At 33.7% G+C, this 16,303-nt stretch overlaps 1 protein-coding gene across 1 annotated transcript in view; it reads right to left on the minus strand.

The window, feature by feature from the left end:
* LRP1B (low density lipoprotein receptor-related protein 1B) overlaps positions 1–16,303 on the minus strand; it is a gene marked incomplete at its 5' end in the record, with an annotated part of 705,068 nt that overhangs the window by 518,972 nt on the left and 169,793 nt on the right. The window contains one exon of the mRNA XM_011984332.1: positions 15,085–15,456. Within this exon, the coding sequence (XP_011839722.1) occupies positions 15,085–15,456 (372 nt within the window). The remainder of the gene's footprint in view (positions 1–15,084; positions 15,457–16,303) is intronic.

The raw sequence follows: 16,303 nt of genomic DNA on the forward strand, positions 1-16,303 counted from the left end.
ATATTCAGCACACATGACAAGTTCTGAATGGTTTTAAAAGAGGGAAATCACTGTGGGCTGTGGTGCAAAAAAGACTGAGCTTCATGGTGTGAAGGGATTTGAACTAAATTTTACAGATGCTCCAAAATATAGACCACTGGGAAGGCCATAAAGTCCTTTCCATTCTAGATTAGGTACAGGAGTAAACATGTGGTTAAGAAAGAACATGGTATGTTTTTAAGATTAAAGGATGTGAGTAGGACTAGAGGACCAGGTGGATTTAACGTAATAGAGAGATTTGTGGTGAGGTGGATCAACTAGTTTGATACTACATAAAATCTGGAGAGGAAGTAAATGCTTTACAATTTGAGATGCAGAGAATAGAAATCAGTGTTTTAGGAAGTAAATCAATTAAAGTGTTCATAATGTAGAAACCTCTAGAAACTCAAGGCAGGGAAAGCAAATAGAAGGCTAGCAATCATTCAGTAATAAGTGAATGAAAATCTGGCCTATAATGGTGAAGATTGATAAGAAAAGTATTTAGTGACTAAATGGTGCAGGGGATACAGGAGAAGGGAGAGTGAAAATAAAAATTTAAAATAATAATTATTATAACAACAATAGTAGTGAGCTTAGATCCTGACTGGGAAGAAAAGTAATAATTTTATTAATGAAAATAGCAGGGTTTCCAACTTGAGGTGGGAAAATGACTTCAGTGTATAAATTGTGAGTTGACCTTAACATATACAAGAAGAATGTTTCATAAATGGACACATTTGTGATAAGATAAATTAGGAAATTTGGACTTGGTGACCTAGTAAATAATGAAGGTCTCAGTATAAATCATTATAATGATTGAGCTCTCAAAGAAGAAAAATATGCTCATCGGTAGGAAGGAAGTTTCTGTGGGAACAGCATATGTAGAGTCAGAAACAGGAAATATAGAAGGTGACATTTTATAGTATAGTAAAGTGATAGGAACAGCATTCAGTGCCTTATCTTTCAGTCCAGGGTTGGCATTTAAAAAATGAATGTGGTCATCATAGAAATAAATGAAGTATGATGTGAGAAATGCAGAATAATAATTACAGATGCAGGTAAAGAAAAAGGGAGGCTAATTGATATGATAGTGAATGCCAGATGTGATGTAAACAGATTTTGTTCAAAGCGAAGGAACACTAAGTTCAAGGACGTTGTCTGGAGAAGTGGCATAGAGTGATGAGATCCAGGCTTAATTTCAACTATAGTGGAAAGTAAAACAGAGAACAGTAGAGTCAAAAGGTGTTATTGAAAATTTGGGGAAGATTGAGAAGTGAACTAAGGCATCAGTATAAATAATGAAGTCATTCAGAAAGATTTCTGAGAAGAGGAAAAGCAGAAGGAAGACCACTGGGTTTAAATTGCCCAAGGAAATGGAAAGAAATAATAAGATGTAGTTACAGGAGGGTAGTGAGTAACACAGCTTTCTCTACATGTCCTTGACATGCTTTTACATGTCAGTAAAGTATGAGACTATACATTGTAAATTCTATTTTATAAAAATCTTTAAAAGTTAATAATGTTTAGACAACTAAAAGTATTCAATTGAATATGGCAGGAATGACAATCTAAGCCACTTACTATGCTATACTAGGTGTTGCAAATAAGGCCAACTGGGAAAAAAAAAATTGGCATATAATCTCATCTTTAATTATGTCACTGTTAAAGCTATGCAATTAAAACTCAACTAAGAAAAAAATCTCTAAATGGATTTCTGTCCTGAGAAACTGATATCCACATATTTTTTTTCTTTTAGTACAAGTTATTTTAATATAGTCTTGCTTTCTGTCTCTATTTTTAACCGGATATACTGAAAAGCTCACAATAGTAGGCTGAATATGTAAATAAAACTTCTTTATTTCCAGTAAGCTTTGTTTATTCTTGCATATAAGTCTAAAAACCCAAGACTTTCATATACATATTAGTAGGTAAATAAAATTGAAATATTTTGCTTTTTCAAACAATAACAGACAACTTCATTCCTGCAAATTATGATCATCTTTCAAGGGGAACCCTGAATTCACTTGTGTCCTTGCTTATTTCCACAGGTGCTCTACAGTTTTCTTAGAAATTTTGAATTCATCACCCAGCCCGTCAAAGACCTATTTATAATTCACAGTACATTGATTTTATCTGCTGATTTCTTGCCATAAATCTCTCAAAAGGAAAGTTCTAATATGTATACTTTCTTTTATTACTTCCTATGAAAAATGCTTCTTCTAATCCTACATCACAAATTGTTTTCCCTTAGTTGTCACTTACAACTTACCTCATTCAAGTCAAAACTACAAAAAAAAAAAAATCAACCAATTGTTCTTTTTACACAGAAACATGGGGTTATTTAAAGTGGCTTCATAGCAACTAATTATGACACACTTGTGAGAAAAAAAAATCAGCATTATTTGAGCTACATGGGTAAACACTTACAATCTTGAAGGTAACAGAATCAACCCAATGTCATTAAATCTATTGACCCCTTTATAGTTTTGTTATTTCTTTTCCCCACTAAATAATCCTTTTCCACCTCATTTTATCTCATCACCATCACATATAGATTGATTTACAGCTCATGGATAAATCAGGTATGATTATCACAATCTACTATTAGTTTTCAAGAAACATAACAGATAAAATAAAAAAAGAAAATGAGTTTTACAAAGCGAGGCCATAGTTTAATGTATTACTTAGGAGCTTCTGGAAACAGAATAATAACCTACCCACTACATGGATTGCAGAAGCTACACATTCTTCCCCTCCAAATATGTTTGCAGCCCATTTTCAGCTCCTCCCAATCAGTGAGTCTGTTTCTCTATCCCTTGAATCTGAACTTGCCTATGTAACTTGCCAATGAGACATTAGTAATTGTTGTGCAATCAGAGATTTATAAAATACCTTTGCATATTGAGCCAGCTCCCATGTGGAACCTTGAGACCATCTCAAGGCATCCTACTGGATAATTACAGACTTGTGGCCTAGTTACTCAGCACACAGTCTGCCAACTGCCAGGCATATGAGAGAGGCCATCTTGATCATCCAGCCACCATCTGACCCACCAGCTGGCTACAGAAATGTGAAGAGCTAACACAGATGAGAAGAACTACAGAGCCAGCCCATAAATAGTAGAACAAATAAGCAGTTGTTTTATGTCACTGGATTCTGGAATGGTTTGTTTTGCAACCAAAGTTAATCAATATCAACTAATCTTTGAAGTCCTAGATTATAAATTAAAATAAAACATATTTAATTAAATTTAAAATGACATTCAGTACAGTGTTAAAGCAAACTAAATATGGCCTGAGAAGAACTTCATACTTCTGTATTTGAGTCTCTGTGGACGAACTGCAACCAAACTTAATAGGTAAAGAAGATTGAAAACCTAATTTAGGAGTATGCACCTGTAATAATAGCTGAGCCTTGTCCAATCCCAGTGGCCATATTTCAAACATTCATACACTGCTGAGTGTTCAAACTGTGTTCAAATAAGGCAACACCAACCTGTAACCAACCCAGCTATTCTGTACCTCACTTCCAATTTCTGCATGTCATTTCCCTTTTCTAAATCTCTAAATGTTCTTCCACCACGTGGCTGCACTGGAGTCTCTTTGAATCTGCTGTGATTCTGGTGACTGCCCAACTTGTGAATCGTTCATTGCTCAATTAAACTCCCTTAAAATTAATTTGGGTGAAGTTTTTCTTTTTCTTTTTATTTATTTATTTATTTAATTTATTTATTTATTTATTTTGAGACGGAGTCTCGCTCTGTCACCCAGGCTGGAGTGTGGTGGCCGGATCTCAGCTCACTGCAAGCTCCGCCTCCTGGGCTCACGCCATTCTCCTGCCTCAGCCTCCCGAGTACCTGGGACTACAGGCGCCCGCCACCTCGCCTGGCTAGTTTTTCAGTAGGAGACGGGGTTTCACCGTGTTAGCCAGGATGGTCTCGATCTCCTGACCTCGTGATCCACCCGTCTCGGCCTCCCAAAGTGCTGGGATTACAGGCTTGAGCCACCGTGCCCGGCCAAGTTTTTCTTTTTAACAACAGAAATAATTCTGGTCAAGAATTAGGAACCTCAGTATCCCCAGCCTCCCTCACCTATACAGAGCTTACATGGCAGTGATCTAATATTGGGATGTTAATTCATATATGAATCACTATCCCCGAGTCCACCCAGCATCTCTATCTTGTGATGGGTGTGTCAGTTTTCCAGTCTCATTCTGTTCATCCTTCTATCCACTCCTAATCAGCCTCACTAACTCTAATCAGAGCCAACCACAGGTTTCTAGTAAAGTTCAAGTTTTATAACAAACATTGGCTATAACTCTCTTTCACATGGATGTAACTCAGGATTTTCTGATTCTGCAAACAGAAACCTTGTTAGATCTTCTAACATGATGTACTGGGGTAGTCTACCAAGTCTGAACACCTATGCAGAAAACTTTTCAGCTTTCTGTCTAGTTATGGTTATAATTCTCATTATAAAACTATTCCATCCCAAAATATGCCTCATTGACATAGGATTATTCTGAGTTGAAAGCAATTGAGAAACAATAGACACAGGAAAAGCTCATCCATCTAAAGAATATCAGAGCATACATTTCCCTTCGTGAAGGTGTCCCCCTCTTTCAGACCTGAAAGAAAAACCTTTATCACCAGAGAAGAAGAAAGCACCAAGAAGAATCCACACAAACAAAACCTTACAAAATAATCATTATCTTTCATTAATTTAGAGCATGTATTTATCTTCCTATAATTTACAGCCCATAGAATTCCCAACCCCTTTCCTTTGGCTCATAAGGTCTCCACAATTTCTCATGCTTTGTTAAAAGGGTATATAACTCTTCCAGTTCTATCTAACCTTTTCTTCAGGTCTTTACTTTTTTTCGATGAATGGCTCCTTGCACATGCAAAGATTAACATCAAACAAAATTCATATGCTTTTTCTCTTATTAACCTTTCTTTTGTCAGTTTAATTCACAGATCTCAGCCACAGAAGCTAAGAGAATAGAGGAAATGATTTTTCTTCCCCAAATCTACAACAGGACATCTTTTGAGATAGACTCAAAAAATTTTGAATTCATGGAAGCCAGACTGAAATTAATTTATACTTGCAACAAAATGAAGAGGATATTTCATATTTTCTTTTCCTTTTCACTAATCATGACTGACTCCAGGTTCTACTCTCCATAATCAATGACCATGTAACCCTTTCTCTTCCTTTGGACCATAAAAATTAACCTATGCTTCCCATCCTGCTAACTCTCTATGGACAACTTCATCTTTTATTTTTACCTTTTTCCTATCTTAGCAAGTTCAGTACCTAATCAAACAATGCTCTATTAGACCTTTCCAATCATTGTAATTATCTAAATAAGTAATCTTAAAATTGATTTAGCTAATAAATGTAGATGACTAAAAGTATCCTTTTCGGTTTTATGAAAACTGAAACTTGAAAAGCTAAAATTCTTACATTTTGAGAATGACTGTCTGTATTCTATAAGCAAATTAAAAATACATGCATTCTATAAGCTGAATTTTTAGCTTTTTTAAGTCAGAAAAAGAATAATTAACAAAATCAAATGTGTTTTGAAACACTTCTAAAAAATAAGCAAATAGCCCTTTTAAAAGAAGCAAGAAAGATATTTCCAGTGAAATATAATTATAACTTAAAAGTGAAATATTGGCTGGTCACGGTGGCTCATGCCTGTAATCCTACCACTTTGGGAGGCCGAAGTGGGTGGATCACCTGAGGTTGGGAGTTCGAGGCTAGCCTGACCAACATGAAGAAACCCTGACTTTAAAAAAAATACAAAATTAGCTGGGTGTGGAGGCTCATGCCTATAATCCCAGCTACTCAGGAGGCTGAGGCAGGAGAATTGCTTGAACCTGGGAAGCTGATGTTGTGGTGAGTCAATCTGAGATCATGCCATTGCAATTCAGCCTGGGCAACAAGAGCAAAAACTCCACCTCAAAACAAAACAAAACAAAAAAGTGAAGTATTGCTACCAGGAGTCTTGAAAAAGCAATCTAAAAATATTATAAAGCTATTATTTACAAATTTGAATCCTAATCACAAACATGGGAATTATATCTCATGGCAATTTGTTGACAGTATCAAGATGGAGATTAAACAAAGGTCAATGCCTATAAATTAGAGAAAAGAAGGGCAGATAGGAGGCAACTATCATGTCTTTCAACATGGTTGCTAATGCAATTAATTCCAAACATGCATATATATGAGATTTGACCAATTAATTTACTAATGATATCTATGTTAATATTTAAAAGTGATTATCTTGAAAGTCATTTATTTATATTTACTTTATTAAATGTTCTAGATGTATAGTAGAGAGAATAATATGACTTGACAAACCTTACCATTTTGCTATAAATGCTTCATATTTTTAAGAACAAACTTGTTATAGCTGTTGTTGAAAATACAGAGTTCTCTCAATACCATTCTCTTTCTTTTCTCTTTTATCTCTCCAGAGAAAGCAAGATGTTGATGGTGTATGATTTTTAATGTGCTTAATTTATAGATTTTGAACTAATTTTAGGCTTACAGAAATCAAAAATTAGTACAAGGAGTTGCCCTCTATTTCTAATGAAAACATCTCACATAATGAGTATATAATTATCAAAATAAATTGGTAAAATTTGAAAATATTACTATGTTATTTCAAAAACAATATGTTGTATTGTTTACATATTTTTCAACATCACATCAACCATAATATCATTTGAGAACATTTTTATTGTGTTGTATTATTTGTATTAATCAAATTGTGCTTAAGATAACTATGTAAATAGATGTAGCACTAGTTCTTTTTTTTTTTAAGTACTGCACAATGAACCATTATTCTCTCTAAAAGTGTGAATTGCGGGGTGAAAGTATATGTACCATTTCACAATTTCAAAATATTGCAAATAGCTCTTCAGAGTGGTTGTACAAAATTGTCATTTTCATCAATTGTGGGTGAAAGTATGGTTTCTCCTCACTACAAAACTTTTAAAAACTCTTCTCAAATTTTGGGTGGATAGTCTCATTGTTTCATTATAAATTTTCTTGATAATTGGAGAGATTGACTATACTTTATTATATTTTCTTTTCTGTCCCCTAGCATAACTTGTCCATATTTATCTTCATCTCTGTAACGGTACATTATGTAAACTTCAGTTGTAATCTTTTGTTGCTTTTAAGGATTACAACTATACACCACTAGTATTTTGTTTTGTCTTTTAAATTTCTTCATAGCTTCTGCTGCAAAGAGTTTTTAACTTCAGCAAGATAAAATATACCAAACTTATACTTCCTGATTTGTTTCTGTGTATAATTTGTGAAATCTGTTCTTACCCTGAGTTTATAAAGATATTCTATATTCTTTGATATTAAAAAAGCTCATCATATTTACACCATTAAAATGCTTGAAATTTATTTTTGAATATAGTTTGAGTTGGAGATAACATTTTGTTTCATTCTTTGCATATAAACTGTTCTAGCATAATTCATTACATTCAATTCATTATTTTATATTTGTAATGCCAACTAGGCAATGTATAACCAATTTACATACAAGATATATATATGGATGGATCTGCCTCTGAGCCCTCTGTTCTTTTCCATTTAATTTTTTTTTATTGGTAATATTATATTGTGTTACTTTAGCTTTTTAATAATAAAGACATTTTTCAAGGAGAGACTACAAATGCATGTTACTTCAAAATTGCCTTTGCCATTCTTGACATTTTGCTCTTGTATGTGAATTCTACTAACAACATGTGCAGTTTCATTAAAAAAATCATTTTGGCTGTTTTTTGTTTGGTTTTAGAAACAGGGTCACACTCTGTCACTCAGGCGAGAATGCAGTGGTGCAATCATAGCTCACTACAGCCTCAAAACCCCGGACTCAAGAGATTCTCCCACCTCAGCCTTCCAAGTAGCTGGGACTACAGGTGTGTGCCACCACACTGAGACATTTTGGCATTTTGAATTACATTAAATTTACAGATAATTTGGGCTAATTTTCCATAGCTATGGAAATTGATTTTTTTGCATCATGGAAGTAACATTTTCCCCCTTTAAGATGCTCTTTTATGTCCTTCGCAAACGTTTTATAATTTTCTATGTTAATGTTTTGTGCATAGTTTGTTGTTATTACTACCTTAAGAGTAGCTTTTTAAAGACCACATTACTTTTCTTTGGTGGGGGGCGAGTGGGGGGAGTGCAGTAGCAGGGTCATGTTCTGTCACCGAGGCTGGAGTACGGCGGTGCAGTCTTGGCTCACTGCAACCTCTGCCTCCCAGGTTCAACCGATTCTCATATCTCAGCCTGGAATTACAGGCATGTGCCAACATACCCGGCTAATTTTTGTATTTTTAGTAAAGACAGGGTTTTGCCATGTTGGCCACACTAGTCTCGAACTCCTGGCCTGAAGTGATCTGCCCACCTCGGCTCCCCAGAGTGCTGGGATTATAGGCATGAACCACCGCTCCAGGTCTAACCACATTTCTCAATTAGTCATTGAATGTAGGTACACCATTTGAATTTATATTAAGCAATGTTCACTTTTTAAAAACATCTCTATGCTATGTTTGGTTAAAACACAACATCAGAATGCATCCTACAAAATAAGTATATTGTTTGGTAAAACCGAAACATATATACTTCGTTACAATGTAAAATGTGAAATTTGTTAACTTGGATTACAGGTATTTGAGGACACTCGTTTAAGTTTGAAGCTGCTAAGTTTCTTAAGCCATTACTTTACTTTTTTTTTTTTTTTTTTTATTAGTGGGAACATGTAGATATACTGTTACTGACTTTGTATTTCTTTTTTTTTTTTTTTGAGACAGAGGCTCGCTCTGTTGCCCAGGCTGGAGTGCAGTGGCCGGATCTCAGCTCACTGCAAGCTCCGCCTCCTGGGTTCACGCCATTCTCCTGCCTCAGCCTCCCGAGTAGCTGGGACTACAGGCGCCCGCCACCTCGCTCGTCTAGTTTTTTATGTATTTTTAGTAGAGACGGGGTTTCACCGTGTTCGCCAGGATGGTCTCGATCTCCTGACCTTGTGATCCGCCCGTCTCGGCCTCCCAAAGTGCTGGGATTACAGGCTTGAGCCACCGCGCCCGGCCTCTGACTTTGTATTTCTAAAAGAAATGTTATTTCCCTTCATCTTTAATAATTCAGTTAGTTATAGAATTATATATTTCCTTAGTAGTCTGAAGATTTTACTCTTGTTGCTGATGAGAAGTCTGTTTAAATACCATTGTCTTCCCTCTGCAGACAGTGTCTACTACTTCTGGCAGCATCTTAAGATTTTCCTTTTTTCATGCTGTTCTGCAGTTTTTCTTCAATTACTGACTTAATTTTATTATTCTCAATGCTTACAGCAAATTTTCTATGTTGAGACATTTCTTTCTTCATTTCTAGTAAACTCTGTGTCATTATCACTTTGAGTATTACTTTTCTACTGTCTTTCTCTTCTTTGCCATTTGTCAACATTTATTAGCTAAAAGACTATTACATCTATTAGTTTATCCTCTAAGCCTCACAAGTGTTGTCATGTTTTTTGTATCTTACTGTCTCTAACATTAATTAATTTCTTAATTTTTATTAATGAATTAATTTCTTATTAATGCTTATTAATGAAAATAGCATCTTATTTATGCATTCTCCCTTTCACTAGTCCAATATAATTTTTATTTTATCAATTGAGATTTCTTTTTAATTTTAATTATAGTGATTTTTTTATTTCCAAGATATTTAATTGTTTTAATTTTAACAAATTGTTTTCTGACATATGTATATTTGGCCTCCTGGATGTCCCTATTTCTTGTTCTTTTCATACTTTTTTTTTCCTTTGCCTCTTTGATGAACCCTAAGTAAATATTCTTCAGATTCTTCTACCATTTTCATTTCCATTCATCTTCTGCTTGGTGGGATTTTTTTAAGCTGTCTTTCTTAAGAATCCATGTGTTGTGGAAATTGAATTTGAGTATTCTAAAGGGGTTTTTTTTTAACCTCTTTTTTAGTACTCACTTCTCTCTGCTGGGTGGTTTTAGAATGGACTTCATTCAACCTCTGCGCCTTAAAGTGCAGCCTTCTCTTTCATAACTCATTTGAGTTTTTGCTCCACAGAGCATATGAGAGCTTGCAGAGTCCATAACTTGCAATGGACTTGCATCAGAGCTGGACATAAGGCTGTTTCTGTGGCCTCTAAGCCTCCAGGGTTAGTCACTTCCAACAAGTCACTGGCCTAACAGTAGATGACACAGCTTTATTTCAGCCTTGCTTCCCTGTGGGGCAGCATTCCCCGCTCCTTAGTTTAAGTAATTTTTTTTTAGGTCCTGTCTCTCTGTAGCATCTATGTAGCCTGGAATCTCAGAATTCTGTTTCAGTCATTGTCTCTGCTTTGTATTTCTGGTCTGTTTATCACTTAAAGAAAAGTCCATCTTGCTTTTTGGGATTAGCTATCTCTATATAATTTTCATCTTAAATATATTTTACAAATCATTACTGTGGTTTTAAAGTCAGAAATGGCCTGAAAGTGTAGACTTTTAACAGTGTCTTGGCCAGAGATCTTGATTCTTCATAGGAAAAGTGAACTATTGCATTTTCCTCTTTTTATACTGTGAACTTCCAAAGGCTAGAAGGAAGACATTTTCATCCTTATTCACTCACACCTAATAATCTATGGCACACTGTAAGCACTTAATATTGAATTGTATTTAATGTATTTAATAAATTGTATTTAATATATTTAATGAAATATTGAATTGTATTTAACGGCTCTTGTCATATTTTAAACCTGAGGTCAAAATGTTCGTTCTATGTGAATTAGGAAGTTAAAGAAGAAAGCCTTTATCCCATCCATTTCTTATATTCAGCTATATGAAGGATTAAAGTCTAAATCTGATTGTGAAATTAAGAACTCTCTGATATTTTTAATACTTAAAAATATGAATCTAGTTAAATATTTAAAACATGAATACTTAAAAACACGAATATAGTTTTGGGTAAGAAGTTAGAGATGTAACAAAGCGATATATAGTTCTTCAAATTCAATAAAATGGAATACCTAGATGGAAACACATTTTACACCTTACTTATATTTATTTATATATGCCAATAACTGGGTGTTTTGAGGGTTTTAGTTTTGATTTGTTTTGTCTGTTTTCTTTTTTGGTCTGGCAAGTTAAACTATACATTTGCCTAAAAAGCTTTCAGAGAGGATTGCAATGGTTAAGCAAATGGCAACTTCTTAGTAGGAGGCGGGGTGGGGTAGGGAGGATATTCAGAAAGATTCATACAAACTATTAATGCCGACTAATTTTAAGTTTTAGTCAGACCTTAATGCATTATTTTATATCTATAATTATTATAATTATTTCTGACTGTCTAACTATCCTAATTCATATGCTAAAAATAATTTAAGACAAAGATCATTATCCTCAGTCAGGGGTTGCCAATCCCTGGACCACAGACCAGTACTAGTCCGTGGCCTGTGAGGAACCAGGAGGCATAGCAGGAGATGAAGAGCAGGTGACTCAGCATTATCACCTGAACTCCACCTCCTGTCAGAGCAGCAATGGCATTAGGGTTTCATAGGAGTGCAAATCCTACTATGAGGGATCTAGATTGTGTGCTCCTTTTGAGAATCTAATGCCTGATGATCTGGGGTGGAACAGTTTCATCCCAAAACCATCCCCTGCCTTCATCCATGAAAAAATATCTTCCATCAAACCAGTCCTTGTTGTTCAAAAGGTTGAAGATCGCTGTCCTAAATGATCCACAAATGTGTCACAAATACAGTAATATAATTTTGTATTAAAATCGTGCTTATTTATATATTTTTTAAATACCCTTTCTCATAAAATTTTCTTAGAAAATATATGGGGTGATTTTCCATTTTGTAGGTAAGGAAATAAACACTTAGAAGCACAGAGGAAACAAACAGCAAACTGTGATTTGAACCTCAGGCTCGACCAATGTTTCAAACTCCTGGCCGTCCTGTTTCACTTCCTTCCATATGTTTCAACACTTCCCTACAGTCAGTAAAGTGTCATGGATTCTACTGGTTTTGATTTTGGATGAGAGGATTAGAATGATTTGGTTGTGTATATATTTTAATTAAAATGTTTTCAGTTTAATTTACTGAAACAGTATCTAAAATATGACAAAACTTCCTAGGGCATCTTTGCCTTCAGACATGGCCCTCACAAGCCTTACACTTCATCAAACCTGAACATAACACAGAGTGATCTCGTGAAACATAAATACTACTTTTAATACTCTATTACACGAAAATATATATATATATATATATATGCATTACAACACTCTCTTTTTTTCCATCATCTTATCTTGGATATTTGTACATCAACGTTCACTAGAGCATTATTCATAACAGCCAAAGTGTAGAAACAATCCAAGTGTCCTTAAACAAATGATTGGATAAAAAATATGTGGTATGTACATACAGCAAAACATTATTCAGTCATAAAAAGAATGAAGTTCTAATACATGCTATAGCATGGATGCACCTTGAAAACACTACGCTAAGTGAAATAAGCCAGGCACAAAGGACAAATATATGATGATTCCACTTACATGAAATTTCTACAATTAGTGAATTCATAGAGACAGAAAATATCCATTACCAAGGCCCAGGGGAAGGGGAAAATGGGGAGATATTGCCTTACACAAAGTTTCTACTTGAAGTGATGAAAGGGTTTCAGAAATATAGTGTTGTTGGCTGCAAAATACTGGGAATGTAATAAAAGCCACTGAATTGTACACTTAAAAACAGGTAAAATCTCAAATGTTGTTTTATATATGTGGATATAAATGTATATTTATCCCAATTTTAAAAATTATAATGTAATATACCAAAAAAGATTGAGTGTGCACTTGGTGGTGCATTGTATGATGTGTTAACTATACCTAAATAAAACCGTTTCTTTTTAAAGCTGCTTATTTTGGCAGACCAAGACATTCAACATGTCATTCCCTACTTCATCTCACACCAATTAATGCCATATTACCTGCATTTCAATTGCACCAAATGACTCCTTGTCTACATCATGCTTTTCATGTCTTTGTACTAAATATTTTCTGAATACTTAGTCCAGAAGAGTAATTTTCAGTCTTTTTGGTCTAAGGATCTTTACACTCTTAATCATGATTGAAGGCTCCAGAGTCTGTGTATGTAGGTCAAGTCTGTATCTATTTACTGTATTAGAAATTTAAACTTAAAATAAATTGTTTTAAATATTTACCAATTTTTTTAAAGTTAGAATAATGCATTAATTGTGTTCATCTAAATAGTACCTTCTAAGAAAAGTAACTATTTCTTTAAAAAAATAAATAACAAAAGATCATTGTTTTACAATGTTACAAATACATTTGTCTTACTAAAATACAGCTGTATTCTTCTATCTGCCTCTTTATCCTCTCATTGTGTTGTTTTGGTTGAAGTATATGAAGAGAATCCAGCCTCACACAGTTGTGTAATTGGAAAAGAGAAGAGTGTTTTAATAATAACCTTTACAGATAACTGGGTATTCTTTCATACTACACCTACACGTGACAAGTGGTAGTTACCTAAAGGTTAGTTGCAGTGTGGAATCTGAAAACATGGTGATGAACTTTTCATCCTCTATTACATTAAAATTCATTGGTCTATCTTGCACTTTGAATAAATCATTTATTCATGCATGATTTTATCATGTCATTTGAAAATATTGGTTCTCTAACTTATGCATATCTTCTAAATGTTGACACATTTCATTATGCAATACCCCAAAATCACATGCATTAATATTACCACCATCTCAACAGAAAAGCCTGTTAAGTATTGGGAAGCTGTCAAGGTTACTGTGGTGGTTACAAGACTTCTAATGTTTTACTTCAGAGTTTGGTTTTTACCATTTGCAACACATACAGTAGGTCATTTACCTTGAAGTGACACACTCACTGTATTTATTCTTTAGAAAATGTACACCACACATTCAGGCTTGGACAGCTGTAGTTTAGTTATTCAAATCTAAATTGTTATTTAAAACATGATTAAATAAACTAGCTTACCTTTAGTATAGAACTAGGTACAGGCTTTTAAAAGCATAAGATGAAGACTCATGCAATAAAATAAAAACTTTGCAATATATAGTAAGCAAAAAAACAGTTAGCTGAGTAATATATTTAGTATTATTCCACTTTTATAACTAAAAATTTCACACACATAACAATATTCTGGGGCATGTCACATGTCAGTTATGGGTAAGTAAACAGGATTATTGGTTTCAGAGATGAGGCAGGGATTTCATATTTAAATCCATATTATTTGAACACTCCACAACAAATTTATATATTACTTTGCAATTTAGAAAGCAAAGAAAAAAATGATTTCCATATAGTGAAATTGGAAGAGTGGGAAATATATGGAAATCACACAAAGACATCAAGAAAAAAGTTGTGTGAGGAATAAGAAGATGGTTTTCATTAAACTTGAATGACAAGAAAAAGGTTTCCCTAAATTATGTGGATAATCCACACTGAACATTATGCTTGAATAATTTTGTCCCATAAAAACATTAAAAATATTAGATCATTTCTATAACATTTCCTCATCAAGTCTGCTATATACATACACACAAAATAATCTCAGATGTTTGCTTGAGAAACCATGATTAACTAAATATTACTGAAGAGATATTCTTAAAGATACAATTTGCCCACTGGAAAAAAAAAAAATCAATTAAAACAGTTTTATACTGAAAAACTATTTTTCATGAATTTTAGTGCAGTTATTTATAAGAAACAGTATGATAAAATATATTAAACCTTCCATGATTAGAAGCTAATAATCATAATTTGCCGTACATGCTAGCAGTTAATTGCTTCTTTGACATTTGGCGGTAGGGTTGGGGGGGTTGAATGATAATAGCCACATTAATTTCTCAATATAAACTCTAGGAAAACGTAATTGCTACATGCAATTACCACTATTATGTCTCTAGTAACCTAAATGATACCGTTTCCATATAACTATTTAAAATTAAATTATTGTACTTACTTTCAACAATTATTTGTCTGTCTTCCCAGTTGTCTTTAATAAGCTGTATATTTCCAAAGTGTGCGTCACTATAAAAGATTCGGTTGGTACCTTTTCTTCTTTGATTATAGTCAAAAGCCAAGGCTATGACATTCTTGAAATAATGTGGATTCTCATATGGCCTTATCGGGGAATTTAAATTGGTTTCATCAGAAAGATGTATACTTTTTAATATTGTTCTTCCTGAATATAGCAAATAGCCTTCATGCCTCAGGCAAGTAACTCCATCTTCTGCCAAATATCCATGGGCACAAGCACAAGTTCTCTGGGAATTTCCTCGATAAAGACAGAGTTGCTTACAGCCACCATTGTCCCTGGCACAAACATTGGTCCCTAAGGAAGAAAAATGATACACACATGCACGTGTTTATGTTTTTCTTTTGTTTTTCAAACAAAATTCTCCATAAAGAAATATTAAAACTTTGATGTTGAGTATTCTTTTTATTCTTAATTGTAAGTTGATTAATAAAAAATTTAAAAAGTACTGTTTTTTAAAAAAAATCACAGCAGTTTAAATCTTGGGCTTCTTATTTAGAAAATCATATTCTGTTTCATTCACCATCCAAGTTAAGTATCAAATTTTTCCCTTAATGAGCCAGTTAAGTATATAAGTCTTTTTTGAAACTTGACCCTTAGATTATAGTGTTTCATACATTGTTCATTCAAAACATGAATTGATCTCACCAGAAATAATGCACTGCTTTAAACTCTATCTATGAGACATGGAAAGTATCAAATAAATCTATGGTTACAATGCGCCCAACCTCCTAAATATGTTGAGCATAAGTTCTTACTCCAATTTTAAGGGAAGATATAATATGCACTTAAAATTTATTCACCAGTCTGATTCTTCTCTGTGAATTCATTATTATCTCCAACATTATTATAACTTCCTTTGATATAAACAAGTTAGTTACAATTTATTTTAATGGAGGTAAACACATTTTAAATACCCAAATCATTGTCCTATAAGTTTAAAATACATTATTTTAAGGAAGTAATGACTTTGGAAATATTTTACACTAACAGCATGACCTTTGGGGATCATAACCACTTATATATAATATGATTCATATTATGTATAAAAATTTCAACTGCCTTTTACTCTCTAATATCCTACTTATGCTTTTACTTTTTATCCAATCAATACATGTATCAAGTTTTTCTATATTCTTTAGCC

Source organism: Mandrillus leucophaeus, unplaced genomic scaffold, assembly GCF_000951045.1.
Source record: "Mandrillus leucophaeus isolate KB7577 unplaced genomic scaffold, Mleu.le_1.0 Scaffold1061, whole genome shotgun sequence".
NCBI lineage: Eukaryota > Metazoa > Chordata > Mammalia > Primates > Cercopithecidae > Mandrillus > Mandrillus leucophaeus.